This window comes from Mercurialis annua, linkage group LG8 (assembly GCF_937616625.2).
Source record: "Mercurialis annua linkage group LG8, ddMerAnnu1.2, whole genome shotgun sequence".
Taxonomy (NCBI): domain Eukaryota; kingdom Viridiplantae; phylum Streptophyta; class Magnoliopsida; order Malpighiales; family Euphorbiaceae; genus Mercurialis; species Mercurialis annua.
This window is the reverse complement of record NC_065577.1, coordinates 9,311,974-9,332,696: the sequence shown is the minus strand read 5'-3', so window position 1 is coordinate 9,332,696 and position 20,723 is coordinate 9,311,974. Positions and strand designations below refer to the sequence as shown.

Sequence of the window (20,723 nt, the reverse complement as noted above, 5' to 3'; positions counted from 1 at the left end):
TATTTTCAATATCGTTCTTGATCAACTTGTTCTTTTTCCATTATTATGAAATCTAAATTGCAAAGAAACAAAAATGAGAAAACATTGAAGACAATTTTTAGATGGATGGATTTTTATTTGTTTGGTAATAGAAAATGTCATAAGAATATAAGGATTGTGAAAATTTACTGCTGATTGATTGATCAATTCTAGAGAAAATGCTGCCTTCGGGTATACGTTACGGAATGTGGTTCTAATATTGCTCATAGAATCAAAGGCCAATAGATCATGGCAAACATTACACTCTGAGAGACTTTTTAAAAAGTCTTTAATAGATACTCCTTACGTCAACAAAAAAATAGGCTTGTTTTATTTACACACATATTAAAAGATTTAATTTATTTAGTTAGAATAATACTAATTTCTTATAACACTCTTGTTAAATAACACTCTTATTAAATAGTTAATGCATTCTTCTTTTGTGGACAGAGAAAGTATCTGTTATCATGACAAAAAAGAAATGTGTACTTTAGCCCCTATTATTTTAAGGCTAATCACCTCAAAAACTACCGACCTTTCATTTTTTTCAATAACACCCCGACCTTATAATTTCGTCAATTGCACCCTATTTTGTGTTTTTATGTTTCAATAGCACCCTAAAGTATTAAATTGAACTCTTTTCGTTTGGATAAAGTTCAAAACAAATTCTTCATATTTTTAAAAAACTCTAAATGTCATATGATGTTTTAAATTATACGTATAAACCCTATTTTCTATAACAAAAAATATATAAATATATAAATAAAATAAAAAATCACTGCCTCCCTTCGGACCCGCCGCCGCTCTCGGTCACCATCTCCGTTTGAACTCCGTCACCGGTCTTCCATGGAAGACGAGCACCGGTCTTCCATAGAAGACCAGATCTGCTGATCTTCCCCATGGAAGACCAGCAACATATTTGCTGGTCTTCCATGGGGAAGACGATCTCGTCTTCCCCAAGGAAGAGCAGATCTGCTGGTCTTCCATTGAAGACCAGCAGATCTGGTCTTCCATGGAAGACTAGCTGGTCGTCTTCCATGGAAGACAACCAGCTTGTCTCCGGTAGAGATCGGAGAGCGGCGTGTGGCGGCCAGCGGGAAAGGCGGATTCCGTTTTAAATATTTTTTTAATTTTGAATTAAATAATTAATTATATATGTATTTAATTAATTTTTTATTTAGGATTTATTTGAAAATTTTTCAAGTTAAGGAATTTATTAGAATTTGTCCAAGTAGAAAAAGATATAAAATGACCCTTAAATTTGTTTGTTTTATAAAATTTAATCCTTATAATAGTAAAATCATCTATTTTTTTTAAATTAGGGTGCTATTGAAACGTAAAAATACGAAATAGGGTGCAATTGACGAAATTATAAGTTCAGGGTGTTATTGAAAAAAAAATGAAAGGTCGGTAGTTTTTAAGGTGATTAGCCTTAGTTTAAAATTTTATCATTACAAAATAATTTTATATACAATCTAGATTTATATATTAATCCAAATTTATATATACAAAGATTTTAAGAACCATTATCCAAACGTGTTAAAATGTAAAATGGCAAAATAATGTTTTTTCTTTTAATAAAAGTAAGTTACAAAAAGGATCAATTACTAAAAAATGTTTCTCTTAATAAATTTTTTTAATTTTATCAATGTGTTTAAATTTTGATAAATTATAAACAAAACCTTTTATTTCTTTTGCAATTTTACGCATTTTTTTTTCATTTTTTTACAATTTCAAACCGACCATCTGAAGCTAATGTAACTAATCAGAAGAGACTAAGTGTACACAGTGCATAGCAATACATAGCGATTAGTCACATCAGCTTCATATGACCGGGTGTGCATGAAAATGCAAAAACTTAAGTCATGCATGAACTTATAAAAATTAATTTGCAAATATTACTTAAGATCAAACATTTTTTAGTAATCAAACCTTACAAATATAAACTTCTAAAATTTCACAAATATTTCTAAGCATTAAAACGTAAAACTCAGATAAATTAATGTGCAACATAGCATAAAATATTAGGAATCTCCAAAATAAAATAGATAATTTTTTTTACTACAAAACGGACAACTTAGAAATAATGACCAGGACACATGCACATGGCAGACAAAAGAGAAAGCTAACAAATATTTAACATTACAAGATAAAGGAAAGGATCCTACATAAAATCCAGACAAAAATGCCAACTACTTGGAAAGGAAATCTATTATCTTTTTAGATTACTTAAGAAACCAACACGAGAAAGCTGTTTGACGGAACTAAATTAATCAAGCAAATAGCGAAAGGTTCAAACAAAACCAACTCTAGAAATTAAACACAGATGCGAAAAACAAAAGCACTAAAGCAGCTGCCTATTTTTGTTCTAGTAATCAGATACGTATTGACCCAGTAGAGACTGCCCGGAAGATTCACTAAATAAAGCACCATGCTAATTAACTTGATTTGAGGCTTACTGGTTCTCTGAATGCGGTTTTTGAGCTAAGAAGAAAAACATTGGTGTGAAGATCTCCTTCCTGAAAGATACAGCAACATAAATGGAGTAAGCATTGACGGATTAAAGATGTGCACGGTTTAGTTTAATGTAGTAGAATTTAAAACCAGACTATTCCATAAGGGACAAAATAAAAAAAACTGTACACCGAATATTTTATAATGTTTTTCGATTTGATTCGGTTTACTTCGACTAATATAGGTTTAGTCCAAAACTATATATGATAACTAAATTAATATATATCATTAATTTAGTTAACCATTGGTAGAAGCCAAGCCAAGCAAAAGCAAAATTGAAAACCAAACTTTCTACTCATTGACATCCAAATCAAAAAAAATTAACCATTTTAACTATTTGCTTCGTATAAACAGTGAAATTTGATTTTTGCTCAGTCCTAATTAAGGATGATGGCATGCATCTGGTTACATTACATCATGCTTCCCAAAACTAAGCGAGACTGATGACGCTGAGTGCACGCGAAGAGTCTACTATGGATATAAAGCTAGGAAAAAAGACGGAAAAAGAAAGTGGAAAGGAAGCTCACCTTCCACCTTCAACCAGTCCATCTGCAGCCTTCTCAAGAAAATTTTGAACTCTTTCACTTCCCTTTGGAGCAAGTCCTGTAAATTCTAATACCTTCACCTGCAGGGCAGAACAAGAGTTCAAGATTAAATGTTTATTAAATTGACTGTTTTGAGGCATAACCAGAGAATATTAATGTTTAAGTCGATAAACAAAAAGAAATAGAAAATCAAAAGTAGACGGATATTTAAGCCGTTACCATGTTTCTAGTAAAGAATTTTCCAATTGGTGTTAACCTAAAACCGGTGAGTGAAAAATGACTTGCGTTCAAAGGCAAGTACCATGGCACGGGTGAGCTTACTGCCAAATCACTGGACCATATAACCTTCACAGCAAAACAAGATCACTTTAATGCGAAAACAGTATTTATCATTAACAAAAGAATGTGTCAAAACGTGAGGCTTCCTGCCATGCAGATTTTTCGGCAGATCTAGATATCCAACATAATACAGATAATGCAAGGCTGTTTCGAGAAATAAAAAAGTAATGGAAGAAAGGCATTAACTCACATTGAAACCAGCCTTTTTCAGAGCTTCAATGCATTGTCCGGTTACCCTAATATCTGGAAGGCCATCACCTATTTCAATCTCCGCCTGCAGTAGTGAAAGGTTTACTTACAAATATCTTCTAAAATTAAATTGACAAGGAAATGCAAACTGAGTAACAGGAATATATCTAACCTTAATTTTCTGATGTTCTTGGTTGTTGGGATCAAAATTGTCAGTCATGCACCATTCATATGCAACAAAAGATTGCCCAGGCTTCAATACTCTGTAAATCTCACTGTAGACTCCATACTGTTCAGAACAAAATCAAAATTTACAAACACAGCCCGAAATGAAGAACCAGAGGATTCTTTTGATATGACAATGCAGATTTTAGAGCCTTAAAAATAGAGACTGACAAGTTTATAAGAATAAGGCATTTAATGAATAAAAGACGGAATAATGTTCAGAAGAACAAAGTTTTTATAATAATATCTATAGACATACTGCATCTGGTGCATGGCAAGTAGCTTCAATTGCATAGACAGCATCAAAACTATTGGCAGGAAATGGCATTTTCATGAAGTCGGCCTGCACAATCAAGACAGAACATTGATCATTCATTGTAAAAAGATCTTACCATGTCTTAAAATATTTGCTTATGATGCAATGCCAATATCTTAATGTAAGTATCATTCATTAACAACTGAAAGGCGAGGAAATGGAAAAGAGATAATCAGTTAGAACCTTCACAAAATCACAGGTCTTATCCACTCCTGCAACGCGATTTAATTCCTGTGGAGCAAGAAACTTTATATTAAAATCCAATTCGCTGATCAAAAATTCTAACTGCTACAAGTGCAGTATTTTTTATTAAGCATATGATGAAAAAGAGATGCACGTGCACCTACCTTTCCTCTTGCTATCTGATATTCATTGTTGTTCAACCCTGTTACTGATGTCGAACTGCAATAGAAGACCATTAAAACCAAATTTATGCTAAGAGTCTTCTGTAAATGCACTTCTCATAAAACACAAGAGATCAAGTTAAAATGACAACTTGGCAGTTGTGTTAGATTAAGTAGGATGGAACAAGTTATGACTCCACATTTTTAATGAATTGCTATTATCTTGTATAAAAACAATATTGTCTGTCATTTTGGACGATTTGTTTTTCATATACAGCCTTGATTTTCTAATGTGACAGATAATTTGAAACAAGAAAAATTATCCAACATTTATACAAAAAAAAACATGCTAGCAGCAGCTTAATTTAATTCTTGAGAAATAAAAACAGAAAGAAACACATTACTAAACAACTCTTATGAACATGATCAGCTGAGGATTCAAAAAAAATTGCACAATGCTGCACTTTAACTAGTCTAAATAAAATAACAGATCATAACGTATGGAGTTCAAATTACTTTCCTGATTTTAACAGTATGTCAGAGAAAAGAGAAGATTTGTTCACTGACCTGAAACGAGAAATTTCTCTTAGTGGTCCACCAATTCCACATCCAACATCCAACACCTATAATGCAGTTAACAAATAAAAGGTCAAGTTAAGAAATCAAACTATTGAAAAAGGATCCCTTAGCTGTCAGTTCATCTATTTCTATAAGAGCATTCAACCTTCTGTCCAGGCTTCAGGCCAAGCTGTAAAGCAAGGAAGTGTTCATGTCGTTTGATGCTTTCTCGAAGAGATTCACCTTTAAATCTGAAAGAATAAATAAAAGGTTTTTGATTAGATTCATATGCAGCACGTGTGGAATTAATTTGCTGTTTAACTTGATACTGAAATGGACAAAACAATATGTACCTGTGTGCAAAATGGAAAGATTCTCCCCAGCCAAACTCATAGAAGCTCGTAACTAGATCATAGTACTTATTAACCTGAAATCAGTGAGAAGCAACAATTAAGTGTTTTAATTGATATTTGGAGAAATACATAGATTAGCAACCAAAAGTAAATCAATAAATCCTTTCCATTTCCAGAAATAGCATACCGGCTGAGGAAGGGTATAAGAAATTCACTTACACTTGCTGAATATAAATTATGCAAAAGGCTGTTCAGGATAGCAGAAAGATGGTTTTCCTAATTCCGGTTTCATTAGACAGTTGATAAATCATTATTCATTATATGAACCATCATTTCCTAGCAATATAGTTTGATGACTTTGTCATACTAGTCGCTGGCATTAGAAACTATATGGATGGTCTTTTATCTGCTTTACTTATTTTTACAAAAGTGATTTATTTGACGAGTTACAGATTATCTGTCTAGTGCATTGAAAGAGGACTGTGTAAATACATCAGAAAAAATTTAATGGATTAAAGTTCTGCATGGATCAACTTAAAAAACCAAATCTACTTAGATCCAAAAATAAAATAAAAATTGTTCCTGAGCAGCACCTCGTGCAAACATCTAGCACTAAATTTGTTCCTGATGCAATGAATAGCATAAAACGTATATATCAGTATCTAAAAATACTATCAAAGAAGCAACAAGGAAGCATGTACAAGAATATATGCTCGTGTGCAAAAGTCAAAATCGTATGATCCATTAGTGAATATAAAGAAAAAAATAATCCCACTCGGACCAAGCACAGCTAGAAACAGAAACTTGACACTTAGTGTGTGCATAAATGACTTTCGAGAAGAAATATTGTGAGCAAGATCTTCTCCTACCATGTCAGTGTAGTTTGCTTTTCTCTCTTCCTCTGCGCCTCCATAATAGACATGATACTTCTCATACCTGAATCATGAAGAAATGATATTCACTTCAAAACATACAGCACTAAATGATAACAGACCATTTTAACAACATGATCATTCTATTGAATAGCTGGAATTGTATGCAATTAAACCATAATCATGACATGGAAAATCTAATTGTTTTCACAAAAGATACGATATCAGAATATTTTGACATGATAAAAAATAAAATCACCATCAAACTCATATTACACCAAATTTCAACAAAAACAGCAGTTTGATTCTCACTTTCTCAGTATATAGCATAGTTAATTCAAGAATATTACTAACAGTTAAAAATTTCTCCCTTTTCAGAATAAAACATTTAACAGTACATTTGTATCAGCTTACTTTCCAATTGTCTAATTTTCTCCAAGCAAGGACATAAAGCATTCATGAATCTTCTTTTTGGTAGCTAGCATTAGTTATAGAATAGCATTTATAGCAAAGAAATCTAACTGTACAGTACAAGTTGAAAAGTTCAAAAGTTATTGGTAACAAAATTCCTCTTCTGCTTCATTAATTATGAAATACATATGTACCAGACATATCAAATCTAACAATATGTAATTCATGACTCACTCACCCACTTCTCCTCGTACATTCCAAATGACCATTTTACCCTTGTCAATTCCACAGCCAGTTTCTCATCACCAACCAAAATTCTACCCTCCCTCAATTAGAAATTTCATTTTCAGTTCAAAAATCAGGGACATAAATTTAACCAAAAACATATCAAATCTAACAATATGTAATTCATGACTCACTCACCACCGATACATTCTTAATCACCATTTTACCCTTATCATTTCCATAACCAGTCTCTTAATTCTACTCTCCCTCAATTAGAAATTTCATTTCCAATTCAAAAATCCAAGACATAAATTAAGCCACAAACGTTTCGATTCGCTTCATGCACACCGCATTCTAGAGAGAGAAACAAAAATTAGAGAGAGAAACCAAATCAAACATGAAGCATGCAAATGTGAATGTGGTTAACAAAATAATGTGAAAAGTTTGTAATCGACGGCGGAGATAATTACTTGTCGACGGCGGAGAGAACATCGTCTTTATCAATCTTGCCGCCGACACCGGAAGCGAGATCCAACGCGCCGCCTTTTGACATCTTCTTGTTTTAATCAAGATCTAATTCACAAACAAACAAAAATTAATTCAAAATCAAATCCAAAACAAAGATCAAAGAAAAAACAAGCTGAAATTCAAAATAACAAATGGATTTTGAAGTGAAATGAAAAATGTTTTTATGTTCATAAATTAGTAGATTACAATGCAAGAGTTGAAAAGCTGAAGGGAAAATAAAAAATGGATGAAAATAAATAAATAAAACTGACAGTTATTTAGAACTGAAATGGTGGAGACTGAAAGAGAGTGTTTGCTTGATACTATTTATATAGAAAGACAGAGGTAAAGAGGTGGCAAAGAACAATAAGCTTTACATGGAGCCTTTGCTAGTTGGCATTTTCTTAAAAATTAGTATATAAATGTTAGGCCAAACCTATCTATGTAGTATGTACTTTACACTTAGGTCCTTATATTTCATTTTTATTTAACCTAGTCCCTCTACTTATCTATTTTTTCAGGGTTTTTTTTTTAGTTTTTCCAGTCTTTTTGTGTGACTGGAGGAAAAAAAATCGTAAATAGAAAGACTGAAAAAAATATATTTAAAAAGGACATGAAAATCAAAACTAGGTAAGTAGAGGGATCGGATAATATAAAAATGAAATATAAGGACTTACAAAATAAGAAGTGTAAATTATAGTGACCTCTAAATGGATTAAGGCTAAATATTATATTAACAACTTTCTAATAAAATAAAATAATTTTTTAATTAATATTATTTTACGTGTTTCACGTCTGGCTCGTGTATTCAATGTAAATTTACATACATACTAACCTATTTATAAATTATAAAATATTTTTAACTTATTTATCTAAGATTTGTACCAATACTATAACATAATTATGCAGCATTACATCATCTTTTTATTAGAAGAAGAATGTTGATGTTGTCTAGAGCTACAGTTTGATATCATTATTTTATTATTACATTAGTACAATAATATTTTATATAATTTAATTTTTATCAACTACAAAAAAATGTTAAACAGCTAGAAAAAATAAATTACTAATATATTTTTTATAAATAAATGATTATTATTTTATTTCAATGTAATAATTAAATATTTTGAAGATTTTATTTTCTATAGCTCAGAAGAAAACTAAAAAATGTATATGCTTTTTATATTTGGATTAATATATTAATTAATGATTTTTTATTTTATATTAAAAGTGGTTTTCTAAATTGTGTTTTTTTTCCTATTGTGTTTAAAGTTATAGTGATTAATGTTTTCTTTCAAAAAAAAAAAAGAGGATAAAAGAAAGAAATTTATAGTAAGTTTTACTCTCTCAGAATAGTCTCTAAACAGCAGAACGTCTTCCATGGATATTTCCGCTATATGTCAACCTCTATCATTATCTAACGATGATGATATTATAGAATGTAGTCTCGGTTATCAAGCCAGATTGATTGGAGAAGAGAAGGTTGCATTATCGTTGGTTGGTAAGTTCATATCGACGAAGAGAGTTAACGGGAAAGGGGTGGTTTCTACGATCAATTTTTTGTGGCGTACGGAAGAGCCACTGATTGTTGAATATGTAGGAAAGAATCAATTTATTTTTCACTTTAGATCACATGAGAATAGGAAGAGGGTTTTTGTTGGAGGCCCTTGAAAATTCTAGGAGAGTCTGATTGTGATTGAAGTCCCTACTAAAATTAGAGTTTATACAGAAATGAAATTTGATTTTGTACCATTTTGGATACAGATTCATAATCTTCCTTTAGTATGTTTGAATATGGAGACTAGAATATCTCTAGGCTCATAGGTCGGGAGGTAGTAGATGTGGATTCAGGGACATCAGGAGATTTTTTTGGAAAGTGTCTTATGTGTGGATAGAAAACACCACTTGTTAGTGTGAGTTAGAATGAAAATTCCATATTGGTTCAATTCAATTTGGTTCGGTTTGAACTCTATTATTATTATTATTTTAATTCTAATTTTTGGTTATTTGGTCCTTTTATATTTTGTGACTTTTTAAGCTTGTAACTTATGTGATTATGACCACATTTTCTAAGCAAATGAATTTTATATTTACCGCTAATTAAATCTTTCTCCCCTCTTCTCTTCATATAAATATAGCCTTTGTTTTCATTTGAAATATACACCAAATACTAGAGCTCTCTCCGAGTTAATAAAATACGAACAGTTTTTGCTGATAAATTGAACAGCTTACGCCGATTATTTTTTACAATTTTTTGAGCAATATTGAGGGTGTATCTCGACTGGTGAGTGCAGTGTTCATCGTATTAATATCTGAGTGGTTGTTTTATCCTGGGGACGGCGTGGTTGATAGACTGTCTTGCACCTCTTGGCAGAGCCGTGAAACGTCTTAAAAAGAGTGACCTAGTCTGTGAGTCAGCCAGATTATTCATTGGGTAATTCGTTCAAATTGTTTCATAACTGTTTGAACAAATTATCTAATTTTTTTATTATTTGTTTGAACAGTTCCAACAATGGAAGAGTCTAATTTGGGCAATAAGTGTTAGTGGAAGGATTGAGATGGAGAGCAGGCAGAGACATACTGATCAATAGAGATAAGTAGCTTCCTAGGGAGTCAACTTTCAAAGTTGTTAGTCCTCTTATCCTGAGAGACAATGCCATAGTTTCTGATCTGAATGCAGGAAATGGAAGATGGAATCTGGAAATCCTTAATTGGGCATTTATGATGGAGGATATTAGCTGTTAACTAGTATTTCTCTAACTAAGTCTGGCAAGAGGATACTGTGAGGTGGCATTATGAGAAAGAAGGTAATTACAATGTCAGGAGTGGATACAGAATGGCTGTTGATATGCATGTGAATGCCTCTAATTCTAATCCCGAAGGCAACATTAGATGGTGGAAATTTCTTTGGAGATAAAATTTGCCTTCAAAAAAATAAAATTTTTATTTGGAAACTTTACCACAATCTGTTTCCAGTTAAAATTAGACTTATAAGTAAATGGAAGGCAATTGATTGTAGTTGCATGAATTGTAAGTCTAGTCCTGAAACTGTAATGCATGTAGTTTGGTTTTGTAGAAAAATAGAAGATATTTGGAAGCTTTTGCCTGCTGCGATAAAATTTTGTTCGAATACTGCTTGAAATTCTAAAGACTTTCTTCTACAGGCATATTCTTCTATGAATAAACATGAATTTAATATCTTCATGATTATTCTATGGTTAATCTAGAATAACATGAACTATGTTATGTTTGATAGACATGTGAAGATGGCTAATCAAGTTCCTAAATGGGCTATGAGCTATGTAGAGGAGTTTATGAGACAAGGCTTGAAGAGGAATCATAAGTACATCGCTATGAGTGTCCAAAAGAAGAGGCATGCTGATGCGAGATGGGTCCATCCAGAAAATGACTCTTTTATTGTGAATGTGGATGTTGGGTTTAATAAGGAGAAAGGAGTCTTTAGTACATGAGCGATTATCAAAAATTAGAGAGGAAAAATTGCTATTGCTGGTAGTAGAAAGAATGAAGGAAAAGTGGTGTGCAGATAGGGGAAGCTGTAGCAATTCGTGATGGATTATCCTTTACTTTAGAAGCTAACGTAACTCTCTTTAGCATCAAATCATATGCAAAGGTAGTAATGGACTACTTCAACAACAAGCAAAAGTCTTGGAATGAAATTGATTTATTAGCTCAAGATTTTTTTCTTCTAGCTAGCAATTCTAAATGTACTTGTAACCATTTTGTTAGTTGGAATGTTAATAAAGTAGCTCATGCCTTAGCTAGAAATGCTCTTACTGAGAATGAATTACAGTTTGTTTGGATGGAGCATATTCCCCTAGATATTTATCATAACTTAGTTCGTAATATAACTTTTATTTACTCTAAAAAATATAATTTTATATGAAATTGTATTAAAAATATGATATGAAAATTTTAGAGAGGACATGCAAAATTGAGATATGCCTATTTATAAACAGGATGAAAAATATAGTAATTAACATCTTAAAAAATTTAGGCGCTGATTAGATTGAGAAATTTTAAATCGATAAAATTTACTCTCTCCGTCTACAAAAAATAAATTGATTTTCTTTTTTAAATGTCCCAAATTATATGCTGGTTTATTTTTTTAGGAGTTAGTTAATTAAGTAATTCTCCAAAATATACTTAGCTAATTTAATAATTAGTCAATTAAATTATATATTGTTCAAATTTTGATAATAAAATCAATTAATCTTTGATAATAACAAGAGTTGGAAACTGTGCAGTATGCTTTCTACACGCGTTTTATCGGTATTTTAGAAGTAAATACATTGTTTTCTACTAATTAGGAGGATGTTTTAATTGTGACTCATGTACTTAACAATAACACTTAATTTTTCATTTTGAAAATTGAATTTGTGAATTATAATTGATGTATTTAATAAGGTATAATAGAAAATTAATATTATTTTAACTAAAATAACTAAAATTCTTAACATGTGTATAAATTCAAATCGGTCTATCTTTTATGGACGAGGGAGTATAATTTTGTATAATGTGTGAATTTCAATAAAATTCATTATTTAGTACGCAAATTGTCATGAAAAGTTATAAATTGTGAAATAATTGCCAGTGTCGGCCTATCATAAATGGTTAAGACGTCTCCAAATGCATTAAGAGGTCACGAGTTCGAATTCTGTCTCCGTAACTTAACAACTAATAAATTGAGACTCTACGAGTCGTATTCCATTTTTAGCAAAAGAATACATAATACATTAGAAATAGATTAAAATTAAAATTATTGTTAAAAAGTATTTAAAATAATGTGCTTTACATAACAAGAGAAAACCTAATAAACAACATACTATTTTAAATACCTTCCCTAATTTAATAATCTTGACAATATTTTATTTAAATTTTGAAATTTATATTTTTAAAATTATTATAAAAATTGGGTTGATGTCATAAAAATTCACCAACTTTACACGTTTTTTCATTTTAATCATGCAGTTTAAATTTTCTCATTTTCATGCACGAACTACCACTCTTTTTTCAAATTCATGCATAATGTTGAAGTGCCACAGCTCCATTGGTGTAATTTGCTGAGGTGGAGGTCATTTTACACTAATGAATGAGTGTCACCTCAGCACCGTGCATGAATTTGAGAATAAGTGGTAGTTCGTGCATGAAAATGAGAAAATTTAATCTACGTAATTAAAATAAAAAAACGTGTAAAGTTCGTATTTATTTTTGACATTGACCCTAAAAAACTACAACAAAATTTTATCTTTTCTTTTTATCAAAATGCAAAATACTATTCTAACTTCTTTATTACTATTAATTTTTTTTCTTTAACCTCATCATGTTGACATCAAATATGCCTAATTTGAATTTATATATAAAAACATTTAATATGGAGTAAATGCTAATGAGGTCCCTGACTTAATATCATAAAATTTTAATTTAGGCCAAATCCATTCTAAAGTCTCTGTACTATTACTTTTTATTTTAGTTAGACCGTGTCAAATATTTTGCACTTAAGTAATCCTTATTATAGTAATTTTACATTTCTGTTGTCCTTCTGTTAGAGCATGTGCATAAATGCGTTTAACGACGTTAATTTTATGTGCAAAACTCATTCTTAAATTTTTGTACTATTATTTTTTATTTTAGTTTGTCCATATCAAATTTTTTATATTTAATTAATCCGTATACCACTATTTAATTGCAAATAATTTTATAATATAATTTTAAAAAAATTTATAAACTCCTATTTTGATATGGACTAACTACAATAAAAAGTAATAGTACGGGACTTAAGAATGAGTTTGGTATGTAAAACTGACGTCGTTAAACGAGTTTGTGCTTACGCTCTAACGTAAGGACCACAAAAATGTAAAACTAATAATATAAAGATTATTTAAATGCAAAAATTGGACAGGTACTAATTAAAATAAAAAGTAATAGTACGAGGACTAAAGATTATAAAAGAAATAAAATAAAACTTGTAAAAAGTCAAACTGAGGGTAAATTAGTCTAATGTTGTTAGTATGGAGTGTGGTTATAAATAGATATAAATCCCCACCCTATACCAAAACAACATAAAAGTCTAAAATAAATAAGCAAAATATACATTTAAGAATCGGATTTTTATAGACTTATCTAAAAATCAGAAGTAACTCAAATGAATCAAAAATTAACTAAAGTAAAAAAAAAACGCAACAACTCATAAACACTAAAACATGAAAAAAAAATAAAGCATTTAGGAATTATAGAACTAACTAAAATAAATATAAATCAACCAAAATAAACCATAACTAAGATTAAAAAATAGTTAAATATAAAAATACGTATTATTTAAAAATATCAAATTGAAACATATTGAACAACTAAAAGTTAAAACAACAACAACCGACCCACACAAAGTTTTTAATATTTAAATGTGATAAAAAGATTTCGTTGGTAAACAAAAGAAATAAATTGTTATAAAAATGAGAATGATTGTTTCTTTTATTTTTTGAATATTCACTTGAATATTTAGAAAAAATAAAATTCTGAAGTACTATCCTCGACATTCTTCTTTGAATTTGTCCTAACCAAAAATATTTTTTATTTTTCATCTTCTTGAACTTGTTAAGGAGATTTATCTTCAATAATGTTCTCTAGAGATTTATCCTTACCAGTAAAAGCACAAATTTTCTTTATTTTTTAATTTGAAAAAGAATTAGGGTTATGTATTAGTCTGGAAGTCATATAGAAAGACAATAAAATCAAATTAAAGAGTAAAGAGAACCAATTGAAGTTGTTGAAATGATAACAACATACGAATTAAGAAGATGGGCAATATGCACAAATAGCTGAAAATAAATTACAGATCGTTTGCAATAAAAAAGAAAAAAAATGAATAACATATAGTTAAAAAAAATAGAAATTTTAGATTAATGACTGCTCTATTAATATGGTATAAATATAAACAAAATTGAAAGAAAAAATAAGCCTTATAATTTTAGGACAATAAAAAGTGAAAACAAAAATTTCACAATAAATATGAAAAGTGAATTTTCAAAATGGTAAAACATATACTTTTTTATATATCTATTTCATTTAAGTTATTTAAAGTTAATTTTATTCATATCCATTATAAGCACAAGTATAATATAAAATCATAAATTTAATTCAAAAATGATGTCATAGATTAATTATTAAAATATTCCTTAAAAACCCTTTCTTCACGAATAATTTTTTATTAGAAGTCACGAGAAGTGGCAAAACTCAACTACTTAAAACGCCTACTGTCACGATCCAAATTATTGAGCCGAGACCGACGCTAGGAAATGGGAGTGATAGCTCCGAAACCCGTAACAAGCCTAAAACCACTAATAATTTTTCGCATTTAAAAGTATAATATTATATATAAAACATCTTCGGAAAAATTCTTTTAAATAATATACTTATAGATACTAAAATATCATATTAGAGTTAACATTAAGAATTAACTATTTGAAATCAAATCACAAGTTTTCTATTGACGCCTACTGACTACTGCAGCTCTAGGAACTCATACTTGTACAAGTCCATTGACTTCTGGCACAACGAAGGTGGTTTGTCTGATCCGACTCCGTCTATCTGCAAACATTAGAGTGAGGGGTCAGTATTTGGGAAAATACTGAGTGAGTTTGCAAGTTACTAACGGTATTATTAAAAACATGACATCGCATACGATAAAAACTCGTATATACAAAATCAATATTCGATATCAAATATCATATAACATGCTATTATATTATCCAGGTATTAGATCCGATTGAAACCCTAATTATGATACTCAATACGATCTATACTTATAAGCGATTCATAGCGATAATAATCAATTCGATCGATCTGATGGGTAGAGTCCCGAGATAATTCAACCGAGTTAAACCACTACCGTCTCTTAATCCCAAGGTGTGGGTCCCGAGATAGTTCAACCGAGTTAAACCCACATGATACGGGTCCCGAGATAGTTCAACCGAGTTAAACCTCGTATCCCATTCGATATACTCATTCCAACTTCGATACGATACGATATGATTCAATATACGATGCTCGATATTCGATATTCGATATAATTCTACGACACGATAACAATCTAGACACGCTAGACTGACATACTTATCGGTGATCACACAGTCCTATTGACGCCCAATAGGTAGCACGTTTCCTCGGATCACACACTGGTTTCAAAACTATAATAATTCGATAATATCGATAAACGATAATCGATAAAAGCAATTCAATAAGCGATATATCAACTCATGTACTATGCGATGTGGTTATTCATAATATATCAAAATAATAACTTTTAAATAACAATACACGAAAGTAAAGTGCAACTCACAGTGACCGCTATCCAAATATGCAATATTATAATCCCGCAAGCGTAAGCTCCATGCGTTGTCCGATCGCGTAGCCGCTCTAGCTAGACAGCTTGGTAGCTTGTCGGTACGTCAGTTACATAATCGAGTTACCTGTACGTTTAATCCAGAAACGTAGGCTTAGCACTAAAACCCTAAGTTATAAACTTAGGTTATTCCAATTCGATCCTATTACGATTTGTAAACTTAAGAACTTTCAATCCCATTCTTACACTTGGTTAATACCCTTAGTGGTGTTCAACTAATCAATTAGGCCTTGCTTAATATACTTATTCCAAAAGCCTAGCTCAAAACGTCAAGTTTCATGTCCATTTCACGCTATCGGAAGCTATTTTTCGCTCACGGAAGTCCCCCGGAGATCGGGGTCGAAGTAGGGCACGTTGTGCCAGCTTGGCACATCGTGCCCTTCATTTTTCATGAAGGGCACGACGTGCCCTTCACTGGTGCACGTCGTGCACCCCTGTGGTGCACGTCGTGCACCCCTGTGGTGCACGTCGCGCACCAGCACGACGTGCTGAAGTGCAGCACGTCGTGCGCACTTCGGGAGCAACATTTTTTGACGTCTCCGGACCGTTTCCGAGGCCCTAAAACACTCAAAATCCATATTAACATATACCCAATTCATTTAAACACAAAACGCATCAAGAATTCATACGAAAATGATGAAAAACGACACGTTTTCGGCGTTTCAATTCAAACGTGACGTTTTGTATCTAAACAGCCCATAACCTTCGATTTAACCACCCAAATCCGAAATCTTACCTTGAAATTAAGCTTAATATTAATAGACCTTCCAATTCCGAAGAGTTTGCCGCAAAAATCGTCCGAAACAGACGCCGAACGGCGAAACGGCGGCGAAACGACGGTGAGAAACGATGAATGAATCGTTGTCTCTAGAGCCTTCTCTTTCTTTCTTACTCCTCTGATTTATTTCATACTCTAAGTCTTATATGTTATGGCCAATGTATCATTTTGATCCTTATCTTCTTTAACGAATACAATATGTTCTTTAAACTTTTCTTTTGTTCGATTTAGTCCATAACTAAATCAATTAACTCTTTAATCATAACTTATACGTATTATTTATATCTGATAAATAATACGAATCCCAATATTATTATTTTCCGTTAATGATATTTCAATTACTATTCTCGATATTTAATTGGCTAATTTGCACTTTGGTCCTTGAACTTTTCAAAAGTTGCAATTTAGCCCAAACGTATTCGCGTCCAAATTTTAAAAGGTCTCCAATTGACCCGAAACTTTTACCACTATTACTATAAAACATTTCGCGGACCTTGGCGAAATAATTATCTTTTTCGGGACTTGACTGGTTAAATTACCACTTTAGTCCCTGAACTCTAGTTTGGGACTTTTCTTGGCATTTTTCCTTTCAATTCAAATTCCAACTTTAGAATTGGAATATGATATTAAATTCCGTATAATTACTTTAATTTCTTGGAAATTATTTTCCGATATCGCCATCCTGGCGAATCAGAACTGGATACGTGGTCCAATTAAATACTTAAATATTTTGGGGTGTTACACCTACCCCCAACTAAGGATGTAGGTCTTGAGGAAGGAAGAACAACGATCAAAAACACTAAATACAATCATGAGACTGAAAGAAGTCCAAACAAGAATAAGAAAATTATATTCTATGACATTTGGACGTAAAATCCGCTAAGAAAACTCTGAAAAAATGATGTCTGAGTGATTGTTTTACTTATTGTTAAAAACTCAACCATTCTGACATTTCTAAATCTACAAAGTCAACTGAATCTAAAGAAAAGACCATAAAGACGCATTTGAGTTAAATAGAGAGTTGACCAACCATTGATTGAAGAAGCTTTCTAAGGATGAAGGCATCACCCAAGACAGACCGAGTTTAAGGAAAAGGTATTACACAGTGATTGAGCAAAATAGTAGTGCATGAAAATGTGGGCTTGATTTTCTAGTTAAAAGTATATAAGACAATGATACTACGGCTTGCGGGTAATATTAAGGTGGCCAAATGATCATGGAAAGCAGTCTAGAGAAAGAATTTTATCCTTGGAACAATTGCCGATTTCCAAATTAAATTGAATGGTATGTTGATAACAGTTGAAATTTGTGAAGATTGCGACAAACGGATGAAGTTGGCAATGGTGTAAGGATGACTGCTTGACCTCCAAAGAGCAGCATCAGCAGCAGGTTGTAAGATGGACATACGACAGTAGATTTTACATCTGTAACAGATCAGCAGTCTCAACAAGTCGAAGACTACGGCGCCATAACTAGGTCGAACGAAGTATTTATGTGATAAAAAAATTAATTCTACTTAGAGAGATTTTATAGTGGAGGAAATAAAGCTTCAGCTGCACTTGTGGGCAGCCAGCAGTCAATTTAGAAGGAAATTAAGTCACCTTTTACTTACCAGAAAATCGACATTTAACATCCCAAGAAAATTTATCAATGAAGCAACAATAACTAATTCCTTTCTAAATAAAGGAAAGTAGAGAGCTGTCACCATTTTTTTGATGGAATCCCAATTGTGAATAAGAGAGCAAGATGAAATAACAAAGAACCATAACGAATTTGAATCACTTGAGTGAATTTTTCAAACCCACTTGAATATAAGACTCTAATCCTGATTTCTAATACGAGAAATACACAAACCACCGATATAATATTCCGAACAAATCACCCCCCAAGACACTTTACATAACCTTATAGCATATGAATACCCATTCCAAAGGAAATGCTTCATATAAGATTCAAGCTGATTGTAAATAGAGACATGCATTTACAGAACAGATATAAAGAAAATAGACACACTAAACAAAACAGATTTAATAAGCACTAAGCGGCGAATCCAATAGTTCAAGGGAATATTGCGCTTAGCAAGAGGAAGACCAAGATATTGCACCAGAAAAAAATCTAATTTACATCCGCAATTAGAGATACAGCTAAACGATTGTTATCATCAATGTTAATCTCCATTATAGAACTTTTATGAAAGTTTATTTTTAACCCAACAATTAATTCAAAGCAATGGAGAATTCAGGTTAAATTCTTCAGATATTGTAAGTCATAGGGAAAGAAAATTAGGGTGTCATTAGGAAAATGATGTAGGAAAATTGGATCATGAGTCTCAGAGAAATTAAACCCATCAATCAAATCACAACTCTGGGCTTTTTGCGGAATGCATTTAAGACCTTCATCTCCGATCAAAAATAAATAAGGAGGAATAGAGTCTCCCTATCAAACTCCATGATGCAACATAAAAGGCTTAACTAGACTGCCAATCACCAATACATAAGTAAAGGTTGTTAAAAGACATTTAAACATCCAGTTTATCCAATAAGAAGGGAAGCACATCAATACCATAACATGTAGAAGATACTTCCAATCAATAGTATCAAAAGCTTTGTGAAATTCTAGTTTGAGCAATAATAACTTATCTTTTTTCCTAGAAGCTAGATGTATAGCAATCATTTACAATAGTAAATGCTTTTTACTTTGATAAATGCAAGCTCTTCACGAGAAATCAGACTGTGAAGCAAAGGACCTAGCTGAGTAGAAAGAGCTTTAGATAAAAGCTTATAAATACCATTGATAAAACTAACTGGGCGGTACTCCTGGAGACAAAAAGAACCAACAATCTTCATGATTAAAACCATGAATGCAAGGTGATATCCCTTGGTAAGAAACGTGATTTGTGAAAATCAGAGAATAACTTAATTATATCATATTTCAAAGCTGCCCAAGGTCTATTGTAAAACAAAAGTAGGACCAGGGGCTTTATTTTCATGGCAAGAAGATAAAGCCCAAAAGGTTTCATGTTTATAGAAAGGACGGGTTATTGAAGCTATAAGATTAGGAGTTAGCTGCCAAAAATCCAATAAGAAATGTCTAAGGAATCGAGAATTGTTGCTGGAAAGAGAACAAAAAAATTTATAATATGACTTCTAACATCATATGGTTCTGGAAAAAAAAAATTCTCCATTTGAATCATCAAAATCTGATTATGTCTGTAATGAGTTAAACCAATGATGTGATAATACTTTGTATTAAGATCTCCCTGAGTACGTCATTTTGTGCGAGATATTGCATTATTATTCTTCTCTATAATACAAAGTTGCGATTTCAGAGAAGTCAAGCTGTCCAAATCAGAAGCATCCAAAGGACCAAATTTAGCAGCAACTTCTAAATATGTAATAGAGAGATTCAACTGTTTTTCTTTCTTATTTTTGTCCAATAAAATGCTCCATTTCGAGATTTAATTAGTTGACATGGAGCTTTTAATTTCTTAATTATTATGTGATTCACAAATTGACAGCCATGAAGTTGAACAAAGTCAGAGATGTCCTCGTGGTTCCACTTAGTGTCAATGGATCAAAATGGTTTCAGACCCCAATCAAAGGAATTAGTCGAGATGAATAGAATAGGCACATGGTCATATTTTACTCTAGAGCTAAAAAGGAAAGAAAAGGTCATAAAATAGCAGTATTGGCTGAAATAATGCACCTATCAATTTGAGACTTATAGAGGAAATTTTGCCACGTAAAAGAACGCCCTTATAATGAAGTATCCACAAGCTTTGTATCATTGATGAATGGGGAAATCATGGAAGGGAATAAAAAGCGCAATTTGTTCTTTCAATTGGTTCCAAGATGTCATTGAAATAACCGCTAATGATGACCGTACTCATAAAAGTAGTGTAGGAACAAAACTCTAGCCATAAATCAATCCGCTTTGATGCAATGTTGCTAGTAAAAATAAGAATGTGTCGAATATGAGCGTCCGAGTACAAGAAATCCATACAAATCCAATGATTGCCCTTGACAATAGAAGTTGGATTAAGCAAGATTGTATTCCATATAAACATAAGGTCGCTAGAAGCACCGTCTAAAGGAATGCAAGGATAACCAA

At 31.7% G+C, this 20,723-nt stretch overlaps 1 protein-coding gene across 2 annotated transcripts; it reads right to left on the bottom strand.

Annotated features, from left to right (window-relative positions):
* Window positions 1-2,138: 2,138 nt before the first annotated feature.
* Window positions 2,139-7,793, bottom strand: LOC126661270 (cycloartenol-C-24-methyltransferase). 2 transcript variants are annotated; one of them, XM_050355099.2, is made up of 14 exons: window positions 7,689-7,793; window positions 7,380-7,482; window positions 6,271-6,337; window positions 5,402-5,475; window positions 5,215-5,299; window positions 5,058-5,113; window positions 4,494-4,548; window positions 4,330-4,377; window positions 4,090-4,173; window positions 3,778-3,894; window positions 3,607-3,690; window positions 3,297-3,422; window positions 3,060-3,157; window positions 2,139-2,537 (listed from the first exon to the last, which is right to left on the bottom strand). In XM_050355099.2, the coding sequence occupies exons 2-14, from the start codon at window positions 7,460-7,462 to the stop codon at window positions 2,474-2,476; spliced, it is 1,041 nt and encodes a 346-aa protein (XP_050211056.1). In that variant the 5' UTR covers window positions 7,463-7,482; window positions 7,689-7,793; the 3' UTR covers window positions 2,139-2,473. The 2 variants fall into 2 exon arrangements, with proteins under 2 accessions (XP_050211056.1, XP_050211057.1); XM_050355100.2 differs by having other exon boundaries at window positions 7,624-7,732.
* Window positions 7,794-20,723: the final 12,930 nt, after the last annotated feature.

Bases quoted from the DNA above. Each gene is read 5' to 3' on its own strand.
- LOC126661270 (XM_050355099.2), bottom strand. From the start codon at position 7,462: ATGTCAAAAGGCGGCGCGTTGGATCTCGCTTCCGGTGTCGGCGGCAAG. The intron at 5,300-5,401 runs GTACATATTGTT...TTATTCTTTCAG, and splicing joins TCTTTCCATTTTGCACACAG to ATTTAAAGGTGAATCTCTTC. The intron at 3,895-4,089 runs GTATGTCTATAG...TGTTCTGAACAG, and splicing joins CTTGCCATGCACCAGATGCA to TATGGAGTCTACAGTGAGAT.